We start from the raw sequence: 21,529 nt of genomic DNA, 5'->3' as shown, positions 1-21,529 counted from the left end.
ATTGTTCTTAATACTGCATTTACATACAGAAGTTTGGAGCATCAAATCATCACATTCATCATGAAAACAATATTCACAGAAATAACTTCTAACGCACTGTGCTAAAAGTTGCATGTTTGTCTTATCTGTCACATAGCAAGAACACAATCAAAAATTAAACTGATGTCACAACTTCCAGGCATTAGCCGTGAGGTGCTAGCTGATAGCTAGTATATACATAGTCTCCCTACTTACTTTATCTGTTTTTAACTAATTTTATCCTTGACATTGCTGGTAGGAATCCAGCAAAACATCAGAATTTTAATTTTAATTTTTAACTCCTAAGGCCAGTTTGACATACAGTGTACTGACCTACACGTTTCTACCATGGGCAGTTTGACGTATATGTCCGCATCATGGCTCTAAATGAATGCCTGTTTCGTGCCATCTATTGCCATGGAAAGAAACAAATTTTCTTCTGCTTGCTAGTGAGACTGTATTTTACTGCCACCTAGTGTCATTTTGCGAAAATATTTTGTAAGTTACTTTTGTGTGTCCCTTGTTTGCGGTAGTTTTTCATAAAAAAGGATGGCAGGGAGCAGCGGATTGAAGGGTCTTGTGAGTGACAAAATTCGTGAAATTATTGAAGAAAGTGACTATGATTCATTCATCCTCTAGATTATTGTCAGGTAGTGAGGAAAGTGATTTAGACTATGCTGAAGTAGAATCTCAACAATCAAAGGAAATATTTTCCTGTAGTTTACGGTTATTACAAGCATAAGAAAACAGTTTTTCTTTTTGACGTTTCAGGAGAACACATGCTCCCTTCATCAGACATTTATTTTCATTTTGACTAAAGATACATTTATAACAATGGTTAGTAATTTTTTAAACAAAAAGAATTCGTTATATAATGGATGTTCTCAATGTTACATTGTTGTAATATAGCAACTTAACTGTGAAAAGAAGCAGTATGTTTTATTTTTATTTCAGATATTTTTTTTATCACATTATTTTTTATTTAAAATTATGAATCCCAAATATCATCAGGTAATTCAAATTCATCATTGTTTTCACAAAGTCTCTTGGTATTTTCTGTTACATTAAATTTTAAAGATGGTGGCTTACTCCATTTGTGGAAAAAAAACTCCATACTGGATCTATGTTACCATTTTCATTATTTAATTTATTCCAGTGTTCTTCTGCAATGAATGAAGCTTCCCAGACATTCAATTCTGTGTTTTTTCTGTTAATCTTTTTAAAACCCTTCTCTTTTTAATCAAATGCTTCTCTTCGATGATATGAGTTGACAAACCTGATCTTGGAAACGTCACAAAGAAAAACTGTTTTCTTATGCCTGTAATAACCGTAAACTACAGGAAAATAATTCTACAATGCAAGAAATGCATACATACAAGAAAAACAATCAAATGAAAACTGTAACAGATTTGTCACCTGTTTCAGAGTTTAAAATTCCGGCCTTAGGGGTTAAGTGTGTTGTGCTTTCTTTTGTGTTCCTGCTCTCTGACAGGTACAATTATAAATACAGTCAACTTCCAATTTACATTACATACATTCCTAAGTTTCTGATTCCTACATCTTATAAAGTTGCTTAAGCAAGCTTCTCTGTAGGTGTCACAGCCATTTTAATCATTAAGCTGGATACATTTTAACGGATATTGCTTTAAAAGTACATCAGTGAATGAGAAAAATTAAAAGAGCGGAGTATTGAGACAGATTCTTCTTACAAGAAATGTTTCCACAATGACCGATGAATGGCTGATGTCCACATTTTCAATGTAAATGGCACGTCCTTGTCACGGGACACAAATGAAATGACTCCATTTGCACAAATGGTGGACTTTTAACAGTCCATTATTTATAGTTCCACATCCAGAAAATCTATCTGTACTATCAGGCCACACAAGACAAATCTACATGTGAAAGGGGAGGTAGGTAGAGACATACGCGAAACAACACTGTAGGTTTTGGTTACAACTTGTTAGCATCCCCTATCAATATTTTGCTGGCAGCATCACTAGATGTGAAACTTCAATGTCGTTTCAGCAGCAGATAATTTTCATGAAACCTGGTTCCCATATCGGTACCACTTGCTTCCTTCACTCCCATTTTGCCACCCAACTTGTCCAAGTTGCACATGAGCACTTCCATAGATGGTTGTGACTAATGTCAACAGACTGTAATTATTGAGCCGTAGCCAACCACATGGGAGGACCAGGTTTGATTCAGGTGCGAATTGTTCTGAAAATGGCTTTGGGTTTCTGCCAGTCTCAAATCAATGGGTACCAGAAAAGAGGGGGGAAGGCTGCTAGTTATTTCAGTGGCATGCCCAAAGGAGGGAGGGGGGAGTTGGTAAGCATTATAACCAGCCCCTTTGGTGCAGTATTCCTAAAAAAAAGAACGTCAAAGGCAGGAAAAGATGGTAAAATGAGGACAGCTTCTAAAGAAAGTATACATAGCCCCACCCCTTTCGAAAATCCTGGTCATGCTACTGAGTTAATTATTAGTTACAGTGAAACCTCAATTTTATATTTCCCAGGAAACCAAGTTGAAGAAATCAAATTTTACGAAAATGTAAAATCAGGGATAATTTTTATAACATTTTGACATGTTGACACCATTCAAATGGAATGTATAGCACAGAAAAATGTGAAATCCGTGAACATAAAATAAGGGTTCCACTGTCCATTTCAATGTGTGCGTATCTATGTAATAATTTTCTGAAATGCACACATTTCAACGATACGCTACTAAAGGTCCATTAATTGTGTTTATGAGCATTTCTTCATAGTGCATGTCTACAGAGTAAAATTCTTGTACTCACAGGTGGTGTATCTTGTACAATGTCAGAGTAATACACGAATCCCGTATGTGGTAGAATTGCAACTTGTGAGAAGCCAGAGAGAGTTCTCTTCTGAGCACCTAAGACTTGTATATTGCATGCTGGTAGTTTGGAGAGCTTCGTCAAACCTCCAGCCACACCTACAAAGGATAAATAGAATTATTAACATTTTAACATTCTTCTAAGTAAGCAAATACAAGGTGAAATAAGACATGTAAGTATTTTTACCAGACCTTTATTCCTATCAATATCCCACGACTTAACAGTTTTCTGAAATTTGTTTTGAGGCTGGGATTTGAACCCAGGACCCCTGTGTGTTGTGCTAACCACATTGCAATGGAGGCCAGCTTCTGTCATTTGTGACTCAACCATGAACTGAACCTGTGTCTTTGGTACCTTGCAAATGTTTTACCACTTAACTACTACGCCATCTCTAGCATCCCCACATTTTTCATAATTTGGATCTCAGTAGTTTTATAATGCTTGTATCAGGAATACTACAACTTCTTCTTGTTATTGTCCATGTACACTAATGCCATCTCCCTGCAAAGGAGGAAAGTAATTCAACTGAAAGACGATAGCACATTATGTTCACTTGTCCAAGAGTGCCCAAGAAGCAACATGGAGTAGCAGAATGAGCATTATAAACTTTGACAGATATCACAGATAAGTTGTGACGAGACCAGAGATTGGCTTGGGAGCTCAGCAATGGAGCATTGGTGCAAAATGCCAAAGACCCAAGTTCAATCCTTTACTGAGCTACAATTTCCAGATAATTACTTTACAACATAAGCTTTTCAGTTGAAAAGTTTTGTGAGTACAGCTGAGCCAATAGGATAGGTTGGAATATATTTACTGATACTGGCTGATACGTTTTGAGCATTTTGGTCTTTCATAGGGTCCACAAAAATGCTGTGCAACACTTTTGCAGAGTCTAATTATCCTAGAAATTATGAAAAATTAATAGTCTTCATTTATTATGCACCAGTGTTGAGTGAAAAACTGCATTTTGTGATTACACAACAGGTAATTTTATATTCTGATGAAGTTCTTGGATATTTTAAGTGCTGAATTGATGCATATAATTAGACATAACCGAGTTACTAATTTTTTCCGTGAAACTTGTAGATGTTTTATTAATTTCGGTGGCCCCTGCCACCATCCGCTTGGGAACTTGTTGCTTCAGTGCTTGGCTGACTTCTGGTTCCTGTCGTTTCCCTGCATGCAGTTAGGAGTGCTAGTGTAGCCAGCTCATCTGCTTCATGCACTGGGTTTAAGCTCTTGCAGTAGCAGGAGCCAAATGTGATGCACCTGACCACTGTCGATGTTCAGATCATGTGAAAGTGTATAATTGCCTTTGATTTTGGTGTCGGTCAGTGTGTGGGATGTATGCCTAACTTAAACTTATTTGATGCTGTGTTCGTGAACTTGAGGTGCTTTGCTAGTCTGGTTGGTTGGGACTTTTTTGCATCAGATAAGTGCTGCTGTATACGTTCATTGATGGTTCTGACTGATCTGCCAATGTAATGCGAATTGCACTCACGCTGGTTGTTATGTACTCCTTGGTTGTCAAGGAGTGAGAGGAAATATCACTTATTTCTGTTTAGAGCACTGGCTATTTTGGTCACTAGTTTGTGTGCTACTTTTATGTGAAATTGTCTCAGGATCTTCGCAAGGCAGTTGGATGTGGTATGGTTGTAAGAGAAAACAATCCATTTAATTTTGTTGTTGTTTGTTGGCTGGTGATGGTTTGGTTGTCGAACTTACATTTCTGCTTACACTGTGCACCCATTCTCAAGTCCTCTGTCTGTGAATATGGTAACTTCTTCACTCGGATCTTGTGAAGAGAGAGAAAGCTCTTCAGTAAAAGTTAAGCCACACATTGACTTTCTGTTTGAGTGGATGATTGGAGAACGTGTGAATATACTGGTTTCCTGCCCCTGATCTTCTGTAGATTGTGGTGGTAAATTCCTTGTCCCTCCTTTTGATAGTTAGATCTAGAAAGTTGATGCTGTCTTGGTTTTCCAGTTTTGTGGTGAATTCGAGCCTGGGGTTGATGGTGTTGTCTGCATATCTTATGTACTGGAGTTCTGGTGAGCAAAGAATGTCCTTCTTGACTAAGTGCATCACAATAATGGCTGTGGGTGCAGAAAGAGGCACATGACCAATCTCTCTGTCTGCATGAGGAATTTGTCTTCAAACTGAAAAGAATTGCATCCGAGGCAGATTTCCAATAACTTGGATACCTCGGTTACTTCCTTTGAGGCAATTTTGTTGATGGTAACCATCTTTCAACCGAGGTGAGGGCTAGGTCAATTGGGATGGAGTTATGTCAACTGTATCAAGTTTGGCATGGTTAGCTTGTGCTATGAAGGTCACTAGTTCTTAGGGAAATGTGCTGTTGTATAAAATGTAGGTTAGTTTGTGGTTGGTTGTGCGCTGAGGTTTACTTATTTGTCCAGTTTACAAGGTGGACCGTTGGTTGATTGAACTCCGCGATGATTAAGTACATCGGATTACCTGCTTGGGCGATTTTTTTAAATGTCATAGGCTATGGCAGGGGAGGAGTGGGGGTTGAGGAGGAGTTTGGCTCCTGCTACTGCAACAACTTAAACCCCGCACAAGCAGCAGACGAACTGGCTATGCCAGTGTTTTCATTGCTGTCATTTCCCTATGTGCAAGCAGGACACAAGGAAATGACAAGACCTGGAAGCCAGCCCAGCAGTGAAGTAGAGAGATCAAAAGCAGATGATGGCAGAGGCAACTGAAATTAATAGAACATCTAAAAAAAGGTAAAGTACTCCACTGTGCTTAGCACCATGCCATGAAGGTATGGGAATAACGCCCCACACTTTCTTGATTCGGTCATGAGTGGAGCATCACGCCCCTGACCACCTTTACCCCCAGGGTTTCCCCCCCCCCAGGTACCCATGTTATTCGACGCTGGGTGGGCGCCGGGGCAGCTTCCAATGTTAGAAAAGTTCCCGGATTTGAACCGGCCAGGGATCAAACCCGGGACCTTTAGCATGGTAGTCACATGTGTTACCGACTGAGCCACTGCGGCCACATAGAACATCTACGAGTAAGTTTTGCGAAAAAAATTACTAACTCACTTATGTATAATTATTATCAACAGATTTTTTTATTCTCCAAACTTGAATTGATGCACGTAATGGTAGTGAAATACTTACACAATAATTTTAATAAATATTTTGAACAACTTTTAATTGTTCCAATTTTCAAGTGGTATTGGTATCAGTATGGCTATCAGCTGAGCTCTACTTGTGAGTAAAGTATCTTTGCAATTAGCCAAAAGTGGCAGAAAAGAAATAAACCAACAATTGTGAGTAAAGCTGCAACAAAGCAGTTTAGAAATTCTTTTTGCTTGTAAATAAAACATTTGTTTTTGTCTGAAACCAGTTTCAAATAAATAAAACTTTTAAAATATGTCAACAAGACTATTTCTAAAGAAAAATGGTTTATAAGGAATCTCTTAATTATCCAAGGAAGGGACGTGCTTTTAGAATAAAGTAAACACTTGATTACTAACTTTATGGAATACCTATTAATTTTACTTTTAAACCTCTCTGATAAAGTTCATTCACTGATGATACGGCAATGAGCATTCGAAATTATTCAGAAAAACTACCAAATTAGCAACGCGGAAAGACTAAATTTCTTGTGCATAATGTGTTCAATACCGCATAAAATTGTTTCACCCATATACTATTAAATTGTAAGTGTGTTTTAGGCATCCAAATAAAAAGTGAAAAATATGAAAGTTCAACAACCCACTTTTACCTCATTCATATTTTCCACTACACTTTATGGTAAATTTTTATTAGGGATGGGACCAATTAATCGGTAGTCTATCAGTATCGGCCAATATACGCATATCGGTGTATCGGTTTATCGGTAAAATTGCCGATTATTTTACCGATCCGATATATCGATAAATATCTTATAATTTAGAGCAAAATTCTGCCATTTTCTTGTAATTTTTATGGAAAATCTCGATGCCCTACTTTCTAAAAAAAGTAATCGTCTAAATATTCAACTTCTTTTGCACTGTTGTCACCTCGAAACACACTTTTATTAAGGAGATCAAGGAACATTTCAGGTTCTTCAAGGACCATTTCTAACTTTATATCGGATCGGTAAATTTTATATCGGTACTTTATCGGTATCAGCCAAAATTTCATATCGGCCCATCCCTAATTTTTATACATGTAAGTTTTTAATTTATTTCTAAAAATTTGGTCAATAACCTATTTTAGAAGCAATTTTTTTCATGTGACTTGATGGAACATACACATGATGTGTGTTTCATTAATCTTCGGTGTGAGGGATGTTTAACAAAAGAATAATCATTACAGCACATAGCTTTCCCTCCCACTATTGTTCATTATTCCATAATTTCATTATTTAAATCTGCACAGATGGTAAAACTACCACATGTGTTGTCTCTGTAGACTCCACAGTCAACTGAACACTTGAAGCAGAAGAAACCAGTCACAGACCAGTGACATATTAACAGTGATCAGAACGCTACATTTTAAAAGTAGCTTCGCTACAGCTACAGCTACTCTTCCAAAATGTAGCTTTGCTACAGCTACATTTATCAAAAACTAGCTCGCTACGCTACTCCTGGTCGCTACTCGCTACTTCGCTACTTTTTGCGCTACTTCTGCATAAAAAATAAAAACAACCATATGGGTATTAAAAATCTCCTACTACTGGTAAATAGATTATGTTATTTTTTTATCATGATTCCAGTCATTCAATAATTTTGATAGCAGTGTTACTTCAGTTACTTATTTTTACTATAGTTTTGAGAATACCATACCTATGCAAGTGGCATATCAATTCATATTTGATATATGAATATTGCAATTAGTGTGTTACCCAAATTAATGATTACAACTATACACAAATCAAATTTGGTAGGATTACGTATTTACGTATGTTCACATCAACATATTTTTCTTGAGAATAAATATTTCATTTTTTATAGACTGATATGAAGACAGCATTTTGAATGAAAAGTACCTGAAGCCCTTTGACTACAAAGGGCCTCAGGTTCGATTCCCAGCGGAGGCACATAGTGGTTAGGGTCCAGTCTCGATCAGCTTATCTATGCATAAAATGGACTCAAAACAAAAACTAGGAAAGATGCCAAGTTGGGAGGATGGGATCCTCCTGCTCCTCCATTCCCCTCACTGCTCATCATTCTTCCTCGTTCTCACAATTAGCCGAAAGAGGTAGAAAGTGACTATAGATAAGATAATAATTAAATAAACCATTCATCCTCATTGTCATGATTGACAGAAGTGGAAGAATAGATGAGGAGGTAAACAGAAGAGGACAAATGGGTGGTGGACTATATCAAAGCGTTCAAAGATTAATATGGAACAGGGATGTACCTATGAAATGCAAGAAGGTAATATATAACACATACTATGTGCCAATAATTGCGTATGGAGCAGAGACTTGGACAATGACAGAGAGAGACAAAAAAAAGATGCAGGCAGTGGAGATTAAATTTTTAAGGAGTATTTTGAGGAAGACTAGAAGGGATAGAATAAGGAATGAGGAGATCCGACACACAGTGAGTGTAGTGAAGCGTCAGGACAGGATAGATCAGGCACAGATGAGATGGTTCGGACACATGAAGAGGATGGATGCAGAAGGACTACCAGTAAGAGCTTACAATGCACAAGGAGTGGGAATAAGGCCAAGGAGGAGACCAAGATGCCAATGGAAAGAGCAGATAGTTGAGTGTTAGGAGAAGAGGACAAGATTGCAACACCGTGCAAAGAGAGGAGTGGTGGAAGACCTGAAAAAATGGAGAGGCTTGACTTATACGTATGTTGACCCAGCCAGAGGCAGGAAACGGCAAGGGATGATGATGATGATGATGTCATGATTAGCAAACGTTACAGAAAAGTGACGCAAAAGTAAGAGAAATACATACATTTGAAAACTATGTATACGTATTAACTAAGAAAAATTGTAGTTTCTGTAGGAAAGTCAATAACTCGTACATACTATTTGTAATATGATAAAATTATTGAGGAAACTGTCGTAAACCTGACTGTTCTAAACGTATTGTATTCTTAAAATTTGAGAACAAATACTATCGCGAAAATAATTGTAATTCCAGAAATTCTATGATTCTTGTAACAATAATTTCCTGCTGGTGAGATCCTATATACTGACGATGATCAATGCTGTTACCGTACTGAGCCATTTATTGCTGGCACTATTTCCTTGTCAGTGCAGTGGAAAATCCATCACTCATTTTTGCACTGCAAGTTGTGTCTTACACAGCAATTAATGACATTTTGATGTCTCTTACACCATGTATATCAACAGGATTTGTTCTGGGGGTGACACAAACGAGGCACTTTTTTCCAGTGGTGCAGCAAACGAGGCATGTTTCTCCCCAAAATAGCGATGCAGCTAAAAAGACGTAGCTGTTAACAGGAATATATTCATATATGTCAGTTAGTTATCTGGATATCTGAATTATTCAGCTACTAATTAATTAAATTACACAGATATCTATAATCTACAATCTAGATAATCTGTACCTCCATGTAATAAACTGTCTTTATGAACCTCCTGCAAAATTAAGGGTTATTGTCGATTTTTTCTGAGGCTGTTGCCACATTCAAAATTCACCTCAAAATGCTGAGAAAAAATGTAGCTGTAGCGAAATTTTCGCTACAACTACAGGAATTTTGTAGCTTCGCTACCGCTACAACTACAATTTTCAAAATGTAGCGTCGCTACAGCTACAGCTACAAATTTTGTAGCTAGCTACAATAGCGACGCTACAAGTAGCTCGCTACTTCTGACCACTGCATATTAACATAGTGGTTCATGTTTTGAGCTCACCACAGAAACGAGAGAATGTGCACAGGTCATTTCTCTATAGTGTCATTTCTAAAGATTGTTTTGAATAAATTTTAGTGGAAATGTCCATTCTCTCACCTCTTTTATCAATTAACCACATGCTACAAAGTGGAACAAAACTACAAAAAACTACTCATACACTTATCAGTTCTCTTACCCATAACTTTGGCTGCAGTTGATGCACCAACAATCAGCGATAAATTTGGGGCAATGAAAGCCATCCTGCTTTCCACATATTCATAAATTTTCAGCTTGAAGTTGTTCAGTTCTATTGCCATATCGCAGGCTTCGTAAATCTTTTCTTTCTCCTCTTCTGTCAACAACTGCCTGAAAAGGTGCAAGAATTAAGGTTTTAGCAACATCAAAGAAAAGAACAGCATTCTAAAATGACACATTTTGTAGCAAGTAATTTGTGGTTAACAGCAAAAACACAGAGCATTTATATTTAGAATTCTGGAAACAAACACTTATGTTTCTATTTTAAAATATTATATAACAAAAGTCTGTTAAATATCAGCATTAGATTGGTTAAAAAAGTTATCAGTGACTACATTGGAATCAGTTGATTTCCTGTTTCAGCACACCAACAGTTGTAAGGGTACTGATGAAGATTCTAGCTTTGTGAGTTTAAAGGTTGATTATGTCTAGAAGAATTAACAATTCAGGTAAGTTGTAGTGTGCTTTTCTTTGGTGGAATATTGGGCCTAAATCATGTGAATGAATCTATCTCTTTATGCTCAGATAGATTAATCTGAACTACACCTACAGTTTAAAGTGGTATCCAAATCAGTGTGAACTGTGCTTCCACCAGTAATCAAACCCAGGACTCCTTGTTTCAAAAATGACAGTTAGTAACACTGCTTCCAGGGAGACATTATATTAGGGATGGAACCGATTAATCGGTACTCTATCGGTATCGGCCAATATAGGCATATCGATGTATCAGTTTATCGGTAAAATTACAGATTATTTTACCGATCAGATATATTGATAAATATCTGATAATTTAGTGCAAAATTCTGGCAATTTGTTGTAATTTTTATGGATAATCGCCATGCCCTACTTTCTAAAAAACAATGTCTAAATATGAATTTATTTTGCACTGCAGTCACCTTGAAACAAACATTTATTAAGGAGGTCAATGAACCTTTCAGGTTCTTCAAGGACCATTTCCAATTTTATATCGGATCGGTAGAATATTGGTTATCGGTATCGGCGAAAATTTCATATCGGCCTCTCCCTACATTATATGTTGTTTAAAATGTTCTATTTAGACAGGCTGCGGTAAAAAAAGGTACCCGAAACATGGAAATAAGATGAAGTTAGTGATTTATGTAATTTATTTATGTATTTGTGATCTGAATAATCTGGATTTCCATCAGCATTTTTTCCAGCAAGATGAAGCCAACCCCATATATAGGCCTGGGAAAGAGGGCACAGTTAGAGCAACTGTTTCCAGAATGCCTTGTGTCCAGAGAAACTGCCTCACTTTTTCTCCGGACCTGATGATGTGTGATGCGTTTCTGTGTGGAATGTTGAAGGAACTGTTTCTCACCAGTACCACGAACTCGGGAACAACTACGCGAGAACATTGACTCAGTGCTAGATGTATTCCCTGAAGAGTGCTCTCAGATGGTGTCTAAACTCATTGAACTCATGTAACTTGTCATTCGCAATGACGACATGCATGTGGAACATGTCATTGTACGATAAATACACAGACACGACTTCAGTTACCTTTTCTTTTGCCCCACGGAGTACATACATCTGCATGATTTCAACATACTGCCATTTTACTCCATTTTGAAATCTGTAGACCACATTTTTGCTGGTTCCTACATTTCATAAGGAAGCAACAGCTGGTAACAACACGCGAGTCAGGTACTTTGAGGTTTTATAGTTTTAACCACCTTTAATTTGTATACGTTTTTAGTGAATTATGATAAGGGGTAAGGATTTCACTTTTAAATGGGAACAAGTTTTATCAAATTATCTTTTACCATTCCAACCCGTAAACCTTTTCCTTGATTGATAAACTTCACGTGGCATGGTGATAATCCATGCCTAAAAAAGACTGAAGAAGGGGGCCATTGAAACCCCGAAACGTAGCATACATCTACAAAGGAGACTCACGCTATCGTAAGTAATTGACTTTTATCTTATATTTCTAATTATTTTATAATAAAAATATATTTTTTTAAAATTTGTCAAAAGTGAGTAGTTCGCACAGAACAAACTATGAATCACTTGGTATGTGCGCTACTTGGATGTTGTAGGGGAGAAGGGCTATGGAAAGGGGGTTGGAAGTGGTAGGATGGTAGCGAAAGGCAAACCATTTATTCTTGTTGTTGGTTGTGGATGTGTGGGTTGTCTGACCTGGATTTCTGCTTTACTGCACCAAGTGGAGAGTTGCCATTCAGTGTATTCATGCTTTAGAGCTAGTTCAGTGATGGTTGCTATCTCGCCCCTTAGATCTTCTTCTCTGGAACAGTAGGAGAAGGCACTTTGGTAGAAGTTCAGCCACATGTTAGCATTTTGTTTGGGTGGGGTGATGGTTTGAAAGTACATGTATATATCGGTTGCCTGCATCTAGTTTTCTGTATTCTGTGGTTACGAACTTGTTGAGTCTGCGCCTGATGGTGAGGTATAGGAAGTTAATTTTGTCCTGTGTGACTAGTAACTTTTAGTAACTAATAAAGAAGCTTTGTGGAAACCATGAGTACTAACTTTCTCTGCAATTAAAACAAGGAGTAAAATTGCTTCTATCGGGTGCAGTAACACAAAACGTGATCACAGTCATTTTCTCTTAATTATTTTGGCCAACCTTGTTTATGACACTATGACTTATAACCTGAACAAAAACCCACCTACAATTAATACTAACCCTTGCGTAGTAGAAGCTGTAACCGACACAACCATTATGGTAGCCTGAGTCAGAAATTGTTGAAGCGCTTCGTTGTTTTTGGCTTTGTCTAAATCGTTTCCAAGTTCCTTCACAGTCATCATATACTCCAATGGGCCCACCACCAGTGACTCCAACTCTGGAAACCTTTTTGAGTATTTGTCTCTAGCAAACCTGTGAATAACCGCTGGGAAAATAGATACTGATTAATAAATGGAAATGAATGGGAAAAAAAAACATAGTAATTAATGAAGAAAAGAAAAAAGAGCATAAATCATAAGTTACTTGAAAAGCATGGGAATATCTGAACTTTCCGTGAAGAAACATCATAAAAAAATAATCTTATAAACAGGTTCTCAATAATATGACAAACAGGCACTTATATTCTATCTAGTTAGGTTATCTCCGAAGTACAGATTAAATACAGGAAATAACAGACTAGCAAAAGTGACTGATGCTTCACTCTCAAATAATGAACATGGGGGAAAACGATAGTTTATGGTGCACCTTTATTTTAGACCATCACCAGGCTTCATCCTGAAGAGTCTTTCTTCCAAACACTGCCTGAGATAGCGGAGCTTATGTTCGCTCTATCCCAGCGATAGAGCCTCACAGTGATGTCAATTGTACAAAACTCAGTAACCAGCTTGGGATTTTTCACAGGAAAGAGAAATTTTGAAACAAAACTACTATTACAGGAATGGGAAAAGTGTGACATGTGATAGGGAATTTGTCCTCTGAGCCAAGACAACACTGTCCCATTGAACACATGGAGAAGCGAGATTTGCCTGGATTTGAACCCGGGACCCCTGGCATCGTAGTACACTGTGCTAATAACCATTTTACCATAAAGGGCGGCAAGAGAAGAAAGGAGATCCTGTTAAAATTAAATATTCAAGGAAAGAAGTTTATTATATATTTTATTCTCGCATGTAGGACTAAATAAATATTTCACAATATGGGCCTCTATATTTTATAAATAACCATGAAATATTTGAAATCCATTTCTTAGTGTATCTATATTAATAAAACAGTGACATTTTTATAATTATTTGTAAATTGTAATGCATGTAATTTTAATCACAATCTCACATGTCGCATCAAAATCCAAGAAATTGAATGAAACAGAGCATCCCAATTGAATACGAGGGTGGTTTGAAAAGTTCTCGGAATGGAGTAGAAAGAAACGACTTACAACAGTGATATTTTTTTATTTTTCAATGTAGTCTCCCTGTACACTAATGCACTTGGTCCAGCGATGCTCCAATGCCTTGATCCCATCTCGAAAATTAGATTCCCCCAGGCCTGTGAAATACGTGTCAAATTCGGCTATTAGTTCTTCCTTTGAAGAGAATCTCCGTCCACCGAGGAAACTTTTGAGTTTGGGGAAAAGATGGAAGTCTGAGGGAGCCAAATCAGGCGAATAAGGCGGATGTGGAAACAATTCGTAACCAAGTTCATGTTTTTTTGCCATGGCAACGATACTTGTGTGAGGGCGCGCATTGTCCTGATGCAAGATGATTTTCTTTCTTGCCAAACCTGACCTCTTTTCCCGTATCTTATGCTTTAGTTGGTCGAGGAGATTAGCGTAGTATTGTCCCGTAATTGTTTGACCAGTGGGAAGATAATCGATCAACAGAATCCATTTCACATCCCAAAACACTGACGCCATTACCTTTCCGGCCGACCGTATTGCCTATGCTTTCTTTGGTGGTGGTGAATCAACATGTTTCCACTGCTTTGACTGTTGTTTTGTCTCTGGGGTATAGTAGTGGACCCACGTTTCATCTGTCGTCACAAACCGGCGCAAAAAATCTGTTTGGTTTCTCTTAAAACGAGTCAAACGTTGTTCGGAAATGTCCACTCTGATGCGTTTATGGTCCTGTGTTAAAAGTCGCGGCACCCATCTTGCAGATAATTTTCTCATATCCAATTCAACTGTTAAAATGTGATACGCCCGTTCGGATGACATTCCTATAGCTTCAGCAATTTCACGCACTTTCAGTCGGCGATCCTCCATGACCAATTTATGCACTTTTTCAATAATTTCTGGGGTAGTAGCACATTTTGGGCGACCACTACGTGGATCATCTTCTAAGCTGTCCCGACCAAATTTAAACTCGTTTGTCCACTTTGCAACAGTTGAATATGAAGGAGCAGAGTCCCCCAGTGTGTTCAGAAAATCGGCATGAATTTCCTTTGGTTTCATACCTTTCTTTACGAAGTACTTAATCACCGCTCGAATCTCGATTTTTTCCATCTTCACAAAGCACTGCACGGGAACAACTACAAAGTGACGTCCGCACCACAGATCTCTACCCAGAACACTGACGCGCCACGTGTTTATTAATAAAGGATGGCCTATTACTATGCGGGAACCTCGTTGTCCTAGCACTAACATCTGGTGGTGATTCCGAGAACTTTTCAAACCACCCTCGTATTATGATATGAAGAGAGAGCCCAGGTTTTGAACCCAGCATACGCCACTGACGACAAACTAATACTAGTGAATATATTAAAAAAATGGAAACTGCCGTAACACAGTGGCAAAAAAATTGTTAAAATTGTATAAATGATGAATAAACAATACATTTTATTCACTGTTTAATATTGTGAATTTCTATTATTTGTGAATTAATGAAGTAACTTTGGTCAGGGTAATGATGAAATGCAGAATAATTATTGGTAATGAAATTTCAGAAAAAAAAAAATAAGAAAGATATGAACACAGTAACTCCTTGAATATCCATGAGATCGTCCTTACGAACTTTACTCAGTACAAAAACCTACGGGGTGTGAAATCATCTCTACCCTTTTGGTCATAACATATCTTTTAGTTTTCAACTTTTAAACTTTGCCCCTCATACAATTTTCCTTTCTTTCTTCATAAATGATTTAACAAAATTATCAAATTAAGCAGGGTGTAACATGCTTTTAATTTCATAGTGCAATTTTACCTTTTATTTCATAAAGTTTATTTAACATGAAATTCATACAGAACAAAATTCCAAAAAGTAGGACAAACTGTAATTCATTTTTACTCTCAGCTATTCGATAAATTGAATGAGGCCACTTTGCATCATTTTTCTGCCACTTTTGGCTAATTGTGACGATGAGGATGAGTGACGATATGATGAAATTGATGAAGGGACACCACTAACAAAGAACACCCATGCCATGCTGGGATTCGAACCTGGACTCCTGGCATCGTAGCATGCTGTGTTAACCACTCCACCACAGAGGCTGGTGACTAATAAAGACTGGACCTGTAGTTAAATGTAGATTGATTGGTTGAGTTGGTGCTTTAAGTCCACTTTGTGCACAGTAAGGCTAATCGGGACTACACCTACAGTTTAAAGTGGGATTCGAACCACTATGTAAATCCACCAAGTATCGAACCCGGGACCCCTTGATTACAAGGCGACGACACTAAAACTGCGCAATCAGGAAGGCCAGTTTAACGTAGAATCTGATCCATTGTGCACTATGCCTCCACTAGGACCCCAAAAGAAGTTCCCTTGAATAGAAGACAACAGCAATAAACTACAGGAAAAGTTGAGTACTTAATTAGTTCCATGATCAAGAGAGAAAAGAGTCGAGGAAGAGATAGTGTGCAGAGAGCAGAGTGCAGAGCACATACAAGGCCAACCAGAGCTGTGTGAAGACACCAGTGAGAAGAACGGAGTGGTTCAGTATAAGTAATGGACTAAAACAGGGAAGTGCTCTTTCCCCACTGCTCTTCATTATTACAATGGATGCAATTAATGAAGAGGTGGGGAAGAAGATAGGAGAGGAGGAGATGAAAGACCTGTTGTTTGCTGATGACTTAGTAATATGTGGGAAAGTAAGAAGTAGTACAGAGACAGCTTGATAGTTTGAATGAAATTCAGTGCAGAAAAGAGTGAGGTGCTAATAACAAGAATAAAGATGGATGCGGAAGAGTTGAGGGTAGTGGAGAGCTTCAAATATCTAGGAAGCATGATTGAGAGAAGTGGAAGAATAGATGAGATAAACAGAATAGGACAAATGGGTGGACTATATTAAAGTCTTCGAAGATTAATATGGAACAGGGATGTACCTATGAAATGCAAGAAGGTAATATATAACACACACTATGTGCCGATAATTATGTATGGAGGAGAGACTTGGATAATGACAGAGAGAGACAAAAGAAAGATGCAGGCAGTGGAGATGAAATTTTTAAGGAGTATATTGGGGAATACTAGAAGGGATAGAATAAGGAATGAGGAGATCCAATAGACAGTGTGGTGATGATTCAGGACAGAATAGATCCGCACAGATGAGATGGTTCAGACACATGAAGAGTATGGATGCAGAAAGACTACCAGTAAGAGCTTACCATGAACAAGGAGTGGGAATAAGGCCAAGGGGGAGACCAAGATGTCTGTGGAAAGAGCAGATAGCGGAGAGTGTTAGAAGAGGACAAGATTGGAACACCGTGGAAAGAGAGGAGTGGTGGAAGACCAGGAAAAAATGGAGAAGTTTGACTTCCATTCGGACCCAGCCAGAGGCAGGAAACGGCAAAGGATGATGATGATCAAGATGTACCTTGATATAAAACAAATTAAACTACTTATAAATACCATAATGTGTGCTCAAAATACATTGAACACTTCACACACGGAGCTATTTTGAAAATTAATTTTAAAACAATACTTAAGGGTTAGTAGCCAGCACTGATGTGTGTTAACTTACCAACTTCATTGTCAACTTCTGCAGCCACATTGTTTGCTTCAACAATTAGCTGATATTCAGGATCAGACTCAACAGGACCAATTATATCCTCTGAACTCCTTAGTTTCTGGGAGTAAGTGTCGATCTGGCGCATTATGTTCCTTAGACGATCAGAATCATGTAATGTAGCCAGCTGACGAATTGACGTGATCTTTGTATCTGACGAAGATATAGAAAGATGTAAAATCAGCACTACAGTCTGTGTAAATTATCTAATATCACTTCTTGTAACGGTAATAATGTTCAACAAAACTTATAACAATAAAAACACATAGATTACACCCAAACAGCGTCTTTCTATTACATTCCTACCCCGTATGATAAGCATGAATGATTACTCGACAACAAACAGAAAGGAATGGTAATGCACAGGTTACACTCAAATCCAGCAGTTTGCTAAAGAATGGAGTAGCACAAGAGATGTACAGTCCCTGACACTTATGGGTTGTAACAACCTAATTGACTTCCAATGGAATCATTACAACCATGCCCCCCCCCCCCCCAAGATTTCTGGAAAGAGTTAATGTAATTCGAATGGTGAAATTGTAGATGTATTTTATAACAAAAAGTATTGCTTTCTGTGACTTACAGGACGTAAATTACAGCAACTATTATTATTATTATTAATATTATTTGAAGTAGTGTTACATTTAAGCTTACAGTCTATTTTTACACTGATTACGTAACTATAAAATACAGCTTTTTTGTCCTACATGAATTAATGTTACGTATAGTTATGTAAATTGTATATACACAGAATATGGAAATTACAAATGTATGTACTTTAAAAAAACATAAGTAGTAGTAGTAGTTGTTGTCGTATGCCAATTGAACTTGAATGCCAGACCTGGTTATTGAATGTTGTTTGTCAACAGTCTGTGTATTGCTTCCTGTCATGTATGTCTAAAACGTCATAGCTGTTCTCCGTGACGAGACTTCTTTCTATTATACCAATATGTAAGTTGTTGTATTTGTTCTATTACTGTGTTCTGAAATTATACACTTTTGTTTGTGTTACAAATACTATCTTATTCTTAACTCCATTTTCTGGATTACGGAAGAACTGAAAGAACCCAAAACTCAACAGTTGTAATGTAATAATAATAACAAAAATAAAAACAATAATAGCAGTAATAATAATAATAATAAAAGTTTCTGTGACTGCCCCTTTGAGAAAAAATCCTGCTGATGTCCTTGATTACAACCCAGCAATGTCAATGACTGTACATGGCACATTACACAGGAGATGGATAATAATAAGCTTTTTTAACACTGTCACAGAAAAGAATGAGGACATAACCTTCGCAGCTGATGCCACTATCTTTAATTTATTTGTTTCAGGTTCGAAATGGTGAAGCCAGTTCTTGTCACCAGTCACAATACTGAGGAGGAGGAGAAGAAGAAGAAGAAAAAACATCGCCTTCGTTTCAATATCTCTGAAGCAGTTCTTTGGCAATGGCTTCGTGCTGAATGGGTGCTTGTGTTCCATATAGATAATGTTTGACCCATCTTCCAACACTGACACTGTTAGCACCCATTTCTAATCTCTGGTGAATTTGTGCAGAGGAATTTTCTCATTAACAAGAAATTCAATAACAGCAAACTGACAAAATGAAATGTTGTTGTCTGCCATTTTGTTTGGGGTAATACTGACCATGTGATGCAAGCTAGTGTTGTCTTACAACACTCAAGGATACATAACAGATGGTGCCACCTACCTCACAATGCTCATTCTTATGCTGTTACCGATTTGCCAACAAAAATAAATGCTCATTACTTTTGGTATGCCTCTAGTGTGTATATGTATATGTGTGTATGTGGGTCTATATATAGGGACAAGACCAAGAAAACTGGTAGAGTACCAATCTTGAATAGGTACCTGAAAATGTATCTGAAAATTGGTGCATCAAAGAGTAAAAAAAAAAATGCTTACGAAAAGGGAACGGGAAGCAAAAAATAAAGTCCAATGATGTTCCCTAAAGAAAATAGTTTTCATTGCTGGTCACAAATACTTTATATTTTCTTTCCAAGCTTGACAACAATTCAGCGAAAGCATTTTAAATCTTAGATTTGATCGATTCTTACCTTCTTCCATCTGAACCACATTGTTGCTTGCAGGTTTGATCTCTGGAGCAGGAGCACTTTCCATGAAAGAATCTTCAGTGTCATCTCGGTCTTCTAGGTCAGCCAGAAGCTCATCAGCTAAAGACATGGCTGCTTTTCACAAACTTCTGAAATGGATTAATAACATCACGAGTATCATATACTGCTTGAAGTCTACATGGATAAGTTACACAATTCTAAACAGAACACACTATACCAAGAATTCACAAACTTTTTAGTTTCACGGTGCCCTTAGTGTAGGTCTATCTAACACTTGCACTGTTAGTGTGGTAAGGTTGCATGTCTTAAGTTAAAAAAATAACATATTTTAAATTTAGAAAAAAAGTACAAAATAAGCATATATTTCAAACAATCATATCATTGATTGAATTTCAATGAAAATATTTGAAGATTTCGCAGCACCCAGGGCACCATAGCGCACAAACACAAAGAATTCTTGTAAAATCTCCTGAAATCCATAATTATAGTTAATGTTTTCATTTCAATAAAAGAAGGTAATCTAAGTACAGCTCTAGTAATTGTATAATCATTAGCTAGAAGTAATAAGCAATATAAACATGCAATTTTAAAAGTTTATCATTGAAAAACCCATTACATTATTAGGTAGTACTGCAAAAATATGAAATTTGTTTTAGTGGTTTGGATGCAGAAGATGGCCATGTTCTTAAATGTTTTGGATTTCACAGCCAACAACTCCTGGATCTTATACACAGATATAACAACCAGGAAAACTTCTCGTAGAGATTTAATTCTCAAATTACCAGAAGATTTGGTTGCACCTTAAGTAGTGAAAATAAAACAGATCCCTTCTAGGCCAATCAGAAGCAAGACTTGCCAGATAGGAAGAATAAATCCAGAAACCTCTGTATGAACTGTAAGAAGTATGTATGAGGACCTTCTTTCTGGACAGGCATACTATACTTGTGTTTGATGTTTATTTTCATTAATTAAAATCCAATGATTGTAATCTACGATTTAACTGAATATGATTAACACAGTCCTTCTGACCTACTTGTTCCTTATGTACCCCTCTAGTATTTACTGTAGGAGGCAGAATTTGTAAGAAATGGTTATAAGAAAGTTAAAATAAAACAAATAAAGTAACACAGCAGAATAACAGCAGTGGAAAAATTTTGCAAGAGAAAACTGTGTGGTTATCTCAAGCCAATATAACCACACACACACAACTTTACATTCATTAATTTATTTATTTTCCGTTCATTAGATCATAATGTACATGATGTTGAACAGGTCAATTCATTTACGATTACATATATCAACACACTCTTAAGTTTTAACATTTCTAGTAATTACGTATGTTAGAATACATCAAAATTATTTTACAGTTTGACAATTTGTAAAAAATATGAAAAAAATAATATTAAAGAAGTGTACAGTGATGAACTGTCGCATGAAAAATAAAATAAAAACCACTGAAAATTGACGTAAATTTTTTTTAATCTATTCCTAATTGGTAGCTAGGAAATCACCATCCTTCTAGTGTTAATGGAGAATGGCTTTCTCATACTCTTGCATAAATTTTGAAAATCATTACACAATCAGAACTCGGTCCTCATTTTCAGTTAATTGGGAAATGAGAAATTTACGTTTGATTTATTTTCATTCACCTCCATTGTGGCTGTGAATGTAAATTAATCCTTAATGAAATTCCTACGAAAACTTTGCACCCCAAATCAATTTCCATTACTTACTGTCTCCAACATTGAGGTGTGACTTATCAGATAGCTTTCAAGTATTATGATGACCCAAGATACATTTCAATGAGAAAATAAAGAAATGTCTTAAATCAAATTGCATTAATCTGATGCTAACCTTACCATGTGAACGATTTCTGTTGTTTTTAGCTCACGAAGATGTATTATAGTGGAGTAATGAGAGATCCTTGGTGGTAGAGGAAGTGTACCAAATGCGGGTCTCCTTCTTAAAGTGGGCCCTCAGCACTTCTGTTGCTGTAGCCTGGGGGAAAT

At 37.1% G+C, this 21,529-nt stretch overlaps 1 protein-coding gene across 1 annotated transcript in view; it reads right to left on the bottom strand.

Annotated features, from left to right (window-relative positions):
• Prp31 (pre-mRNA processing factor 31) overlaps positions 1-21,529 on the bottom strand; it is a 40,119-nt gene that overhangs the window by 13,216 nt on the left and 5,374 nt on the right. Inside the window, exons 2-6 of the mRNA XM_083135060.1 lie at positions 19,503-19,648; positions 17,379-17,576; positions 12,645-12,849; positions 9,918-10,087; positions 2,825-2,982 (exon numbers count right to left, since the gene is read on the bottom strand). Of these exons, the coding sequence (XP_082991186.1) occupies positions 2,825-2,982; positions 9,918-10,087; positions 12,645-12,849; positions 17,379-17,576; positions 19,503-19,629 (858 nt within the window). The 5' untranslated portion in view covers positions 19,630-19,648. The remainder of the gene's footprint in view (positions 1-2,824; positions 2,983-9,917; positions 10,088-12,644; positions 12,850-17,378; positions 17,577-19,502; positions 19,649-21,529) is intronic.

This window comes from Lepisma saccharinum, chromosome 14 (genome assembly GCF_977018435.1).
Source record: "Lepisma saccharinum chromosome 14, izLepSacc3.1, whole genome shotgun sequence".
Lineage (NCBI taxonomy): Eukaryota > Metazoa > Arthropoda > Insecta > Zygentoma > Lepismatidae > Lepisma > Lepisma saccharinum.
The sequence above is the reverse complement of the archived record's forward strand: the minus strand, read 5'-3'. Positions and strand labels throughout refer to the sequence as shown.